The 13,400-nt window shown below is 50.1% G+C and overlaps 1 protein-coding gene across 2 annotated transcripts; it reads right to left on the reverse strand.

Moving 5' to 3' along the window:
* Positions 1–3,147: 3,147 nt before the first annotated feature.
* On the reverse strand, positions 3,148–7,346 carry LOC126519071 (uncharacterized). Of its 2 annotated transcripts, XM_055065259.2 has the most exons (4): positions 7,010–7,346; positions 6,778–6,945; positions 5,502–5,679; positions 3,149–5,412 (listed from the first exon to the last, which is right to left on the reverse strand). In XM_055065259.2, exons 1-4 carry the CDS (start codon positions 7,153–7,155, stop codon positions 4,351–4,353), a joined length of 1,554 nt encoding a protein of 517 aa, XP_054921234.1. In that variant the 5' UTR covers positions 7,156–7,346; the 3' UTR covers positions 3,149–4,350. The 2 variants fall into 2 exon arrangements, with proteins under 2 accessions (XP_050024638.1, XP_054921234.1); XM_050168681.3 differs by lacking the exons at positions 6,778–6,945; positions 7,010–7,346 and adding an exon at positions 6,182–6,771 and having other exon boundaries at positions 3,148–5,412.
* Between the last annotated feature and the right edge of the window lie 6,054 nt (positions 7,347–13,400).

Genomic DNA, 13,400 nt, shown 5'->3' on the forward strand with positions numbered 1-13,400 from the left:
GTATGTGTCCTGCCAGCATCATCTGGTTTGCATAAACGATTCTGTTGTGTGGGAAGGAATGTGCAGGCCAAAATGACCTTGTCAACACACGCCTGCAGGATTAAATGAGCCTCTCTGTTCTCTGCTCCCATTTGGCGATGAATTATCACACATGTGAGTCCACCCTAATTTTCTTGCAGAATATATGATAAAGCGCTTGTCTTTGTTTCGTTGCTATCCTTTTCCCGCCTTTTCCCCATTCACGCACCACTATGGATTACAACTAGCCCCGGCAGCCACCTTCATAGTTCAGAGTTTTGTCATCAAGCGGTTGCACTACTGAAACTATAGCTGTGCATAGTGTAGCTGTTCACTTCATTAATGCTTGATGTGAATTTTCTTATTTATTTCTACACCTTGCAACTTGCTCTATTTTTTGTTTATATGTTGTAATGCATCAACATATTGAAACTTCGCAGTTGCCAAGTGAGCTAAGTGCTTAGTGTGCCCTTTTTACATGTGTATCTTGCCATAGAGCATTTTTGCCACGTGTGATAGTGCAACTACTTGCATTACTGCACTTGCATAAAAGATGCTCAAAGTGCACTTTTCATGTTACATGAATTTTTTATTGCTGTTGTAGTGCATTCATGTATTGTAACTTTGTAGCTGGCAGGTAAGATGGTTAGTGAATAAAGAGAAAATCAGACATCCACCCATGACTGAAGTCAAGTGTTTCCCTTATTCAATTGCAAATTAGCTTGGTAAATATTTTATACAATACTGGAAGCTAATGGCCGGGCCTATAAATTTTCAATTCTTTAGAGTTTACCTTTTTGGGGATAAGTTTAATGTTGGAATTGTTCTAGTTCTTTGGGACCCTTGAAGTCGTGAGACATTTCGTATAAAGGGCCACAAGATTTTCAAGCATGATGTCTTTTAATCTTTGATAAAATGACTGTTATTCCCTCTTCACCTGCCGCTTTTCCCCGTTTTATGTCTACTAAGTCCCTTCTAACTTCATCGCAAGTTATAGAAGAAGCGTCTGTAACTCGCTCATTACAACTTCCAATGGAGGTGTCCTGGGTGTTCTTGGTATTGTACAGGTAAGTATAGATTTTTGGCACTGCTTTTACTAAATCTTCGAAATTTCTGATGACATTGCCCTGCTTATGATTCAGAGCATACATCTTGGCTTGTCATATGCCAAGTTTCCTTCTCAATTATTTCATGCCGCATCTTTATTTTACTACCTCCTCTCTCTTTCTTAAATTATAATTTCGAATATCCTTCATTTTCTTCTCGTTGATCAGTTTTGACAATTCCGCTAATTCTATGCGGTCTCTTGAGTTGAACAGTTTCATCCTTTGCCCTTTCTTTATTAGGCCTTTCATTGCTTGGGAGAGCCTACCAACTGGTTGCCTTGGTGCGTTGCCTCCCACTTCAACTGCTGCTTCAAAAGCCAGCCTAGTCAAGGTTTCATTCATTACCTTTGTCATGTTCATCTCGTTTTTCTAAGGCTGCATATTTGTTTGCAAGTGCCAGTCTGAATTGGTCCGCTTTTACCCTTCCTGCCTCTAGGTTGACATGTTTCTCCTCGACTAATCTTGCTCTTTCTCTCTTTAACTTGAGGTGAATCCTACCTCTAACTAAGCTATGACCACTGCAGTTTACCCTACCTATCACTTCTACATCCTGCACTATGCTGGGATCAGCAGAAAGTATGAATTCAATTTTATTCCTTGTTTGACCATTAGGGCTTTCCAGGTATACTTTTTGTTACAAAGGTTTCTGAAGAAGGTGTCTATTATTCGCAGCCTACACCTTTCCGCAAATTATACCACCATCTCTCCTCTAGTGTGTCTAGAATGGACACCGTAGTTGCGAATTGATTGTTCACTAGCCTGCTTTTTCCCCACTTTTGCATTGAAGCCGCACATTTCTGCAGTATACCGCGTTTGCACTTTTCTCATGACTAATTCCACATCTTCATATACCTGATCTACTTCATCATCATCATGACTGGAGATTGGAGTGTAGGTTTGTACCACCATTAATTATACCTGTTAAGTTTTATTATGACTATTGCTACCCTCTGATTATTGCTGTGGAATTCGTTCACGTTTCCCGCTATGTCTTTATGTATTAGGAGTCCTGCCCCGTATAAATTCTTATCTGGGAGTCATCTATGGGCACGTTGCAAGTGCTAGGCGGCGCTCCGTTTTTCGGACGCCTAGCGCCACCTGACGAATAGTTGCTCAAATGTGGTAGGATTACTCACGGCGTTAGCAGCTTGCGCTGCGTGTTTGGCTCCCTGTCAAACGGTAGTGATGGCGCAGAACAGCGTGCCGATATTAATTTTAGCCGGGTTTCGGGAGTTACAAGACGTTGACAGGTTCTTTCGAGGAAAGAATTTGGAGAAAGGAAGACTACTATTTGAGGCGGGGCACGTCTACGACGTGAGAGAACTGCTGGACTCGCACGGATCGGAGGTTACTGGTAGATGTATTCCGCAAACGAGAATCAACGCACCAGCGAGATGCGTGAAGCTCAGCGTAAGTTACTTCGTTATATACGATGTGGACGCGTGAAATTACAGGTGACATTGACTTTTGCAGATCGGCGACAGCAGACAAATCGTAGCGGGTAGCTGCGATTGCCGTGCTGGCGTCGCAGGAAAGTGCAAGCACGCCGCGGCAGTTGCTCTGTACATACAGGACGGCAAATGCGACAGCAAAACATCTCACCCAAGAACGTGGGGCGTACCAACGTCTCGTAAGAGCTACCCGAGGTTTTCTAACGTTGCTCTCCCCAAAAAGGAAAAAGGTGAGGAACTTACCAGCCGTGTTAGACTACGCTGAGAAAAAGTTTTCGCCTAAGTTACTGGAAGTCTGACACTTTTTATGTTGCGTTTTTTCCAGTGCGTGCGGAGGAGGTTCCGATAAACCACGTCATCAAATATTTTGGCGATCTCAACTGCCCCTTAGTTGATATGCTGGCCGCAGAAGGGTGTATGCCAGCTGAGCCAGCTGTAACCCCTCCTCGTAGCTCTCAGCAAGCCCTGGCGCTGTTTGAATGGGACAGGACTGGGAAAGAGTTCCACAGCTTTACTGTGGTACAGAGCGGAAACAAGCTACTTCTTAAACGAATTAACTTCCTCGAGAGGTTTGTATTCCGGTGTACAGTAATTAGGTTTTATATCTTTTTCTTCTCTTAAAGAACCTAATTTAAACACAAATAAAGTTGTGGTAACTTCTGTAGTGTCTGACTTGCAATGCCTCCCATAGGTTGTCAGGACCGGAGCTACGAGTATACCAGCGCCACGTCGCTGTGCCGCCTGAAGATGTACCTGACCTGTCAGCTAGGACGGCGCTTGACCGTCGTCTTTGGGCTAATGAAAGGTTTCCTAGAATTACTGCGACAAAAGTACGGAGAAGTACCTAGCAGTTGGTCCAATTTCCTTACCCTTAAACAAACTCATTACTCTGATACGAACGTGGTTTTTCCTTGCCTTCTCTTCTGCAGGCTCACAGGATTCTTACCTGCCGTAACAACCTCTATGAGCGTGCAAAGACCATTGTTACCGAGGTGCCCTACACAGGCTACGAGGTGCAGTACGGACTGTTGAAGGAGCCATCAGCTCGTAAGGCGTTTGAAAAGAAGCGCAACGTGAATGTCGCCCAATTCGGCCTGGTAGTTTGTCCTGGAGAGCCATGGCTTGCGTGCTCCCCCGACGGCATTTTCAGGTAACCACTTTTATCGGGTTATTCTTTGCAATAGAAACTCAAACTTTCAGGGATGAAGACGGCAGCGCAGTGCTACTGGAAATCGAGTGTCCGTTTTCAAGACGGCAACAGAGCTTGACCAAGAGGCCACTGCTGAAATACCTGTGCGGTCAACACATTCTGGATTTGAGACGCAGCCATTCTTACTTCACACAAGTACAAGTGTGCTTACACGTGCTCGGTTTGGAGTACTGTTACTTTTACATACACACAGAAGTGGACTCGCTCACTATCAAAGTAAGAAGAGACGATGCGTTCCTGTCGTCGGCAGTGCCCAAGCTGCGAAACTTCTATTTTGAGCATTTTCTCAGAGCATTGCATGAATGTGCCGACATCTGAGGTGTTTACATCTTTTAGCACTGTCCAAGAACAGAGGTAATATATTAGTTACAAGTACCACGCCATCGCATTCGCAATATAGAACATAGACAACAGTGCCTTTTAATAACATTATTTATTTTTACACATTTGGTACATTTTATACAGACATGTACAGTCTTATATGTCGCAGTAAAGCTAGTCATTTTAAGCCTTTGTGTCTATATGAAAATTGTGCAATAAACCTTTCCCCCTTTTTCCTGCCTTATTATTTCTGTAGTTTGGCAAAAATAGGTTTCTTCAGGTTTGTTAGCACTGCTAGCACGTGAAGAATCTCATCAGCATAGCCAGTCAGCTCGTGTGGTATCCTGCGTGTAATGATATCATAAATTTTGAGCCTCTGAATTACTCTTTCAACATGAATGCGCACGGAGGCGGTTTCATATGTGGCATCCACTTCAGACTCCGTGAATTGTCGGCTGGTAGCAAAAGGTGGCATCACCAACGTAGCATCCTGCGCGCCAACACCTGTTTTTATGCCTGGAAATCCTTTATCGGCTAAGACGACATCTCCTGGTTCAAGAAGGGACAAAAAACCTGATTCAACAGTTAGCGTTCCATCACTCGTTCTACCTCCAAACCCCTTTGAAAGAAAAGTGATAAGCCCATTCGGAACTATTCCAACAAGGTACTTGATTGTGTGCCTTCCTTTGTAGTCCGAATACCACATGTTTTGTTTTTCAATTCCTGGAGGCACTTCCGTTTCAAGTTCGGTGCAATCTATGACAACTCTGCATTTCGGATAGTGCAGTTTGAAGCATGGAGGTAAAGTGGCCAGAACAGCTGCTTGTGATGGCCAGTATAGCCATTTCCTTGTAGCAGCATGGATGTTAACAAGTAGACCCTTGAAAATACGAGACGCTGTTGTTTTGTGGATGCCAAAAAGAACACTGAGAAAGGAGAATGGCAGCCCATGCTTAAGTTTGATCAAAAATAACAGAATCTTGTCTTCAATGGAGAGCTCATTCAACTTTTTTGGAGCAGGTGGCAGTATGCTTAGCAGCAGAGCAAATAAAGAAAAATCAATTGCTGTAAACGCATGAAAGGCGTTTTCATCATGCTGAAGAGATCTGAACCCTGCGAAGAAAGGCTCTTTGCACGCCAGCCCAGTGCTTTTGTCTGAAAAGCCCGGACTGCATGAGCTGCCCAAGCCTGTGCTGCACACTTCTTTGTGACTGATGTAGGATGACGCATTTCCATCGCACAGCTCTGATATAAATGTGAAGTTCATGCTGAAAGTAGCGCTGCCGCCTTCCGTCATTGTTGAGGCCTGAAACAAGCATTTAAAACCAGCTTAGTACATCAGTCACATTAAACGCAACGAAAGGCACAAGTTATACGTTGTCGACTTTAGCTTACATCGACACGGTGTACGTCATCTGCACACTGGTTGCAGGCGGACGCACTTAAGTTGTCACTGTGAGGCGGGCTGTCCGAAATCTGTGGTTCGGGGCTTGTGACACACCCTGTTTCTTGACTGTCACAACTGGGTATCTGTCGTGCCTCCTCTATCTTTTGCTCCTGGCGCTTTCTTTTTCTGGCAAAACAAGCGTTATAACACATCCAAACAATATTGGTTCATTGAAGCACCGCGACCACGCAACAAAATCTACTCAACGCAAGAAATCAATTGGCATTAGCCCTTTGAGGGTCGATTTTTTTCGCCATATGCGACCACCGAGGGTCGATTTTTTTATTGCACATTTAAATTCTTCAGAGGGACCTATTTCGAAAAAAAATTTGCCGTAATTTTTCTAGGGTGACCGTAAAGTGAGAAAAATGTGTTTTGCGTTGGCATATATGTACTGTTTATTCATGAAAAACAATAAAAAATAGCAAATAAAGTTATAATAATTACAAAAAAATTGGCGCATTGTTATACACAATGTCCACACGAGAAAATACACAAGAAGAATGCGCACACGAAAATTTTTCGCAAGTCTCAAATGTTCCTCTTGCACTAATATTTCTTCAACGTGTGGTAGTCCTTGAAGCATGGCTACACACAGAGCGGTTTGTTGCACTCAGCGCACATGTACCTTGTGTCCTCGCGATATTTTTGCTGCCGAGTGGTGTTGGCGCGGACATGGCACCTCCTCTGGGTACTGCTTCCCTGAGCAGCCGTGGGAGGCAACTTCTGAATAAAGTGCCAAAAAAGGAAACGCATGCACGGCGGCATCCTTCATATGCGGACCCCTGTGAGCAACAAATGAGCGAGTAACAGGCGGTCACCCTTTGAGTGATAAGAACGAGATAGCCATCAGTTTTGCGAGCGAAAGAAGCCGAAACCGCGTGCGGAACAAAACCAAAACCAGCCGCCGCGCGCCCGCGAGGGCGCCAATGCGCGAGCGATAGCAGACGCTCCGCAGCAAAAAAAAAAAAAAAAAAAAAAAAAACTTTACAACCAAAACAGAAAGAGAGAGACGCGAGAAAAAAATTGCATGTATTCCCACATAGTGGCAGCACATGCCAGGCAAGAAAAAGTTAGGAAATTAGCGCGCGTTTTAAACGTACAGACGGCGCCCTAAATAGATCACTTTCGGACCTGTTCGCGGCGCCGTATATTTACGGAATCGACCCTCAAAGGGCTAGTTACACTACCTCAAGTTGAGGGCAAATTTAATATATACTCTACCTCGCGTAACGGGCACTTGACAAAGGCCCAGTCGATGTCTTGTACGCAGCGGGAAATATTGAGGGGAAGTAAGCGGGGTGGCCTTCTTCGTTAGATTTCGTGCCACCGACGAAATGTTTGCTGCATATCCTGCTATGCGCTGCAGGTGTCCAGTTGCTGCCATCATCTCTGCAAAAGCAACCGATTCAGCGTTAGCTCACTTGACATAACGCCAGAACATCAAACAGCTTACCTCTGCCGTCGGACGAGCGCGATCCAGCGTTGACGCCGTTCTGCTTCATACGGTCGGCTCGGAAACCGGTAAAACTTTGTTCCCGGTGAGTTGCTGTACGTGCTGTTGCAGCCCACTACGCAACAATTCGTGTTGCCCTTCTGCATTGCTCAGAAAAGCTGCAGCTACGCGCGAAACACTTGCACAGACACGCTTTCCGAGCGGAAGCAGGCCGGCCGTATCCTGCCAGATCCGCGCTCGCCGCCGCGAGGGGCGCTCTAGTAGGCGTGGGAACTACGTTCGCAACGTGCCTATAGCAGAGGATGTGGCCGTTAGTCAGCACTGTATAAGCCTCCCCAGTTTTTCTAACCTCACTAAGGTCAATGATATCCCAAACAATGCCTGATAGTTTCTGAAAGAGTCCTGCTAAGCTAGTCTCACTCGAGAGAGTTCGAGTGTTAAAGGTTGCCAGAGTTTCCACTGGGTGCCTGTGCTGGTCCAGAGATTCTTAGCACCCTCTACTGCGTTTGAGGTCTGACTGCCGTCTTGGTCAGGTGCTCCGCAGCTACTGGGGACTGAGGGCCGTGGGTAAATTGTAGGAATCATGAGGGGGGTAGTGGCCGAATACTGCCCCATAGAGCCCAATTCCTGTTTTGGTGAGAGAGTGTCTGTTGAAGATTAGTGGGCCTTCATAATTGGATTAGTATAGCTCCTCTGGGTCTCGGCGTTTTTGCCGGTGTCAGTCACCACTCCAAGCCCGGAGATGTAGAGTACTAAAGGAGGTATATTCCAGATTACTAGCTTAATTGAAATTAGATTAAAAGAACTAGATTGAAGCTTTAGATAAAAAAAACAAAAGAAAGAAAGAGAACTCGAGGTTTCGAACTTCTGACTCAGACCCGAGGAAGGGGATTTGGTAAAACACGAAAGAGAAAAAAAAACAAGAAGTCAATTTCAACACTACGGGACCTACTTTGTCTTACTTTACTGTTGCAAATAAGATTTAATCGCTTCCCCAACTTCTTTCAGGAGCGCTCTTGCTTATGCGGGCTTTGCCTCCACAGCGTTTCCTTCATTGCCCCTGAAAGTTGTCCGCAAATGTGAGAAAAGCTATCGAAGAATGCGCAGAGTGCCAAACGGATCCAACTCGCCAAACCGACAAGAACATGAGCAGCCGCCCGCTCGGGTGGCTCCACACACGGCGCGAGAAGCCCGCTCTCACTCGCACATTCGCGGGCGGAGCCATGTCGTTGGTCGAGGCGTGAATCCCATGCAGACAGCGCCGAGTGGATCGTCGCACCAGATGACGTTGCTGCAGCCGCTCCGCGGTGGGTGATGAGCACGAGCTCACTGGTTCGATTCCCAACCGAGAGTGCCGCAATCCGCCGCTTGGCGTTTTTCGATCCAATGCTGGCGACAAATTTGACAGTACGGGAGAACTAGACGGAATTCAGGATACTGGTAACCCGGAACTGAGAGTCGTGCGGTAACTTCTGCCTGTTGTGGGGTCTTCGGGTCTCACAGGAGTACCGACCACCGCGGGTTCGAGCTTAGCGAGCCACAGGGCCACGTCAGCCGTCAGCCTCTAGCGCCGCTGCGCGCGAGCTCAGGCCACAAGGGGCTACCGAGCGACTCACGCAAGAACACAGTATTGCCCTAAGTTGACGGAAACCGTTTATTGTCTCCAACGGCACCCAACACTGCACGAACGCCCGGTCCCGGGACGGCGTGGAACCAAAGGGGTCCCGCACCAAGAGCGAAAAATACAGTTAGGGGCGCCTGTAGCACGTCGCTGCGAGAGCACAGGCTCAAGCTGGGACGCGCCGCTTGGAAAAGTGCGATAACCGATGGGCCAACTGGCGAGAGCTCGGGCAATCTCCTTCGACTTGGGCCTCCGATAAGTGCGGCTCGGCGTGGTACGACCTCGCGCGAGCACTATGCACCCGTTCTTCGGCTTAGCGTCAAGATAGGAACAACACGGGGTACGCGCTCCCCGCACGGGCAAAGGTACCGTGCGTGAGCTCAGTCCTAGTCACAAAGGTGTCGGCGGACGAGAGGAAGCATGTACGTACCGGGCGCCGTCCCAAGGAGAAAGAAAAGCGCTACCGTCACGGCAGTAGCCACCAGGGGCCGCTCCGTGACGTCACTAGCTCCGCCCTCACCGCGAATCACCACGAATGGAGCGCCACCACTAAAACTGGTTCGGAGCGAGAGCGATGTGGCTTACGGATTGCAGAAAAAGGTGAAATGCGCCCGCGCAATGGCGCGTCGCATTCCCCAAATCCCCACATCCTCCTCTCCTTAATTGCCCCCCTACCAGTCTGGCGAAGAGGTTGGTAGGGGCTAATGCACCAAAGACAACTGAGCCTTTCATGCGCTAGCTAGCTGCTACCTCAGCCCAGCAAGTACCATTAAAATTTTCAAAAAAAAAACCTGGGAGGAGAGGAAAAAAAAGAACATAAACACAAGGAAGCTAAGTCCGGTAAACACTAAGAGGAGGGACGGACGTATTTTATAAACACGCTTTTCTTAAAACAGTTCACTCAGCTCACCCATTAAGGAGTCTATGTGGGCGGCCTCGCCCGACAGCGAGTCCCGTTGCGGCGCAGGCAACGGCGGCCCCGCCATCAGTGCCGCGAACCCCGGCCTCTATCGCATGCGTCGCTGGCACAGGTCCGCGAGGTCCGCGTCCGGCAACGGTGACGGCTCTTGTCCAATCGGGACGCCCAGCCCACGGCGCTTCTTCTCGGCGGCCTCCTTTGAGCGCGCCACGTGTAGGTCCCCGGAGAAGTGGCTCGAGAAGCAGACCGTCGTGCTGCATGTAGCACAAAACTCCGTCCCGGGCGGTGCAGGCATTTGGGCCCCTCGAGCCGCACGATCAATTTCGGCGATCGTGCGGCCGCGGAATGGCCAAGGCACCCGGTCCATCGGCAGCCCCTGGGTCACCCGTCTCTGAGCCTTCCACGGCGCATCGGTGGCGAAGCTCCTTGGCGCCTCCTGAGCTTCCTGGCTCGTCCAGGTCACCACCGTCCTTTTCGTCCGCGGTCGCGGCCTTGGGGTAGCCGCAGGGGAAGACGGTCCTGGTGATCTTCCGGGCCTGCCCTTGGCCTGTCGACGGTGGGGGCCACGTGGCTCTCCTCGAGCGGCCATGTTGCCAGGAGTCGGGGGCTTCCGTTGGTTTGACACCCTGCCAGCAATGACACTGTAGGTCTGGCTAAAACCGGCGGCTCACCTGCCGGCGTGGCCGCACCACCTCGCACGTCATCGCCCTACGCACCAATAGTTGAGCCGGCACACGCTCGCGCGCACTCCTGGCGGTCAACACGCGCGTACCCCTGGCGGTCACAACGCGCGCCGGGCGCCCGCACACTGATCACTGAGCGACAATGATGGGGGTGTCCTCGCCACCGCCGCGATTCGCAATGTCTCTTTTTCTTTTCTTTTTAAACGTCGCTCCTCTAGAAAAAAAAACGGAGAACAAACAGCAATTTTCAATGACTATGTACAAATAACAAAAAATGAACTATACAACTGAACATGGGAACATTAAGCACACTTCAACATCCACGGAATACTGACACTCAGCATGCATACCAAAAAACAAAAAAAAACATGCACACTGAACAACACACTATCAACCAGACTAGAGCTGGGCAGGGGCCAGCTTCTTTTCGCGCACTGGCCGCAAAGAAGCTAGCCCGCTGAGGCTAAGCAATATTACTGAGGGCCTTCGGTGGCGGAAAGAGTCCGCCGTGAGGCGCGATATCACACAGGTGACCGTTTCCTCAGGTTGTACCGGTGCGTGGTCCGAATGCGGTCCTTCGCTCCGGGTGTGTCCTGTTGCTTGCGCGTGGTGCCACTGGGCACCGGCGCGAGCTCGTCGGACCGCGACGCAAAGGCTTTCAGGTCGGCGATATGGGCACGGCTGAGTTTTCCCGAAGGGGAATCCTTCAGCAAGTACGCGAGCATAGACCAAACTTTCTCTACTCGGTACGGACCAAGTCACTTAGGAGCGAGCGAGGCTGAGAACCCCTTGCTCGCGGCGCTAAGAGCGTGGTTGCGCTTCAGGACTAAATCACCTACCTTAAATGCAAGATGGCGATGCTTCCGGTCGTACTGAGCCTTCTACTGGGCCCTGGCCGAAGTCAAACTCTGCCTTGCTCTACAGAGAGCCCGACAAAGCCTGTCCCGAAGTGCTGAAGCGTACGCAGAACAGTCTGCCGGCGCCTCCTCGTCCCCGAGCTGACATTGAATGACACTGGTCACCGGATTTGCCACCTCCCTTCCAAAATTGAGGAAAGCGGGAGAGAAACCAGTCGAGCGATTCTCGGCGGTTCGGATTGCGAACGCGAGCTCACTCAAGTGGTCTGCCCAATCCTTTTGACTCACGGCAAAGGCCGCCAACATTGGTTTGAGGGTTCTCTTGACCCTCTCCGTGAAATTGGACTGGGGATGGTAGGGCGACCTGGTGCAGTGAATAATTCCCAGACAACGGCACGTAGCACCAAACACCCGAGCGAGGAAATAGGACGCGTTGTCCGTAATTAGTCTTTTCGGAAAGCCGAACCAACAAAAAACTTCCTGTAGCCTCTCCAGCACCGCTCGCGCGGTCACTTTTCGAAGCGGAAACAACTCCACCCACTTCTAAAAATAATCGACGACTACCATCAGGTGTGTGAACCCCTGCTTACTCCTGGGGAAAGGCCCCATAAGATCGCAGGTGGCCACTTGCCACGGACGCTCACTGTCAATTGGTTTCATCAACCCGGGCGGCTTGCCACCCCTTGATTTCACCGTTTGACAGACATGGCAGCAGCGGCAATAGCGAAAAATGTCACGCTTTATGCCAGGCCAGGTCACAGTTTGGCTTGGTTTGGCAAAAACTTTGGAGCCACTCAAATGACCGGCCAAGGATTCGTCATGAGATGATCGCAACAGTGCACTTCTCAGACTCTTGGGGATAACCACCTTAAACGGGTCTACAGCCTCGTCATCGGTGGCTATGTATTTCAGCAGGAGCCCATCGTGATCCAGCAAATATGAATCCGTGGGGGACCCAGCGACACACGCTGGTTCCGGTCCCCCTGCGCCCGCCGCACTACCAGCGGCGTCTCAGCGCTCCGTCTCCCTGAGACCGTCGCTCACTCCGCGACAAAACGGATCAATTTGCTGGGCCTTCAGTAGCTCTTGCCTGCTGAATGCGATTCCAATTCTCCCAAAGGGGAGTCTGGTCTCGTCCCCACTCAGGACTGCAGCCAACGGCGTCGTGGGTTCGCTTTCGAGAAGCTCCCCCGCTCGCTCGTTTTGCGACGCGCTGCTTGCCTGGAGAGCGGAATGACAGGTTTGCCCGTTTGCGGACTCGCCTCTCTCTGCGCTCGTTTCGCCCCCGACGCTTGCTGGCGCAAAGGTGCCGGCAGTGGCTGTAACACCTGGAGGAATGCTCTTGGTGGACAATGGGGCACCAGATAGCGCGTCAGCTACCACGTTGGTGCTCACTTTTCGATACTGCACTGAAAAGTCATAATGCTGTATCAGAAGAGCCCAGCGCACCAGCCGGCCCGCAGGCTCACGGAGTCTCATCAGCCAACTGAGCGCACTGTGGTCCGTCTGCACTACGAATTCCGTCCCATCAAGGTAAACATCGAATTTACGTAGTGCAAACACGATAGCGAGGCACTCCTCCTCGGTCACGGAATAATTCCTCTCTGCCGGCATCATGGAGCGGCTGGCAAAGGCCAACGGCTGCAACACACCATCGTATTCCTGTAGGAGGACTGCTCCTAAACCCAGACCGCTCGCGTCGGTCTGGAAAGCGAACGGTCTGGTCAGGTCGGGGAGTCTGAGCTGCGCTGTCTCCGCAATGGCGCTAGACAGTTGGCAAAAGGCCTGCTGCTGCTCAGGTCCCCACTGCCACGCGGCCGACTTACCCAAGAGCGTGCTCAAGGGTGCCTGCACTCGGGCACAGAACGGAATGAATGACTGGTAAAAGTTGGCCATTCCCAAAAAGCGGCGAAGGCCACGTACGTCCTTGGGCGTGGGGAAATCGAGGATTGCCCGAAGTTTCTCCCGGTACGGCTCAATGAAGCCTCCGCCCAGCGTAAACCCCAGTAACAGAACTCGGGTTTGCGCTAGTTGGGCTTTCGCGAGATTCAAAGTCATCCCGGTGGCCCGCACCCTCTCGAGCACATCAGCAACATGGGCCAAGTGTTCTTCGAAGCTTCGTGAATAAATCACGATGTCGTCGAGGTAGCACATTCAGTATGACCCTTTGCTTCCCCGAGGGCGCGGTCCATGAGTCTTTGAAAGGTCGCAGGACCGTTGCATAGACCAAAGGGCATACGAGTAAACTCAAATAACTCTCTGTGGGATGTGAACGCGGTCTTGCACCGGTCACGCTGATCCATCCGGACCT

The sequence above is a fragment of the Dermacentor andersoni genome, chromosome 10 (assembly GCF_023375885.2).
Source record: "Dermacentor andersoni chromosome 10, qqDerAnde1_hic_scaffold, whole genome shotgun sequence".
Taxonomy (NCBI): Eukaryota; Metazoa; Arthropoda; class Arachnida; order Ixodida; family Ixodidae; genus Dermacentor; species Dermacentor andersoni.

What these genes read in the sequence shown, in the direction of transcription:
- LOC126519071 (XM_055065259.2), bottom strand. Translation starts at nt 7,155, where the DNA reads ATGCAGAAGGGCAACACGAATTGTTGCGTAGTGGGCTGCAACAGCACG. An exon ending in TCAAGTGCCCGTTACGCGAG is followed by an intron (nt 5,680 to 6,777) that starts GTAGAGTATATA and finishes TTGTTTTGCCAG; the next exon opens with AAAAAGAAAGCGCCAGGAGC. An exon ending in ATGACGTACACCGTGTCGAT is followed by an intron (nt 5,413 to 5,501) that starts GTAAGCTAAAGT and finishes TGCTTGTTTCAG; the next exon opens with GCCTCAACAATGACGGAAGG.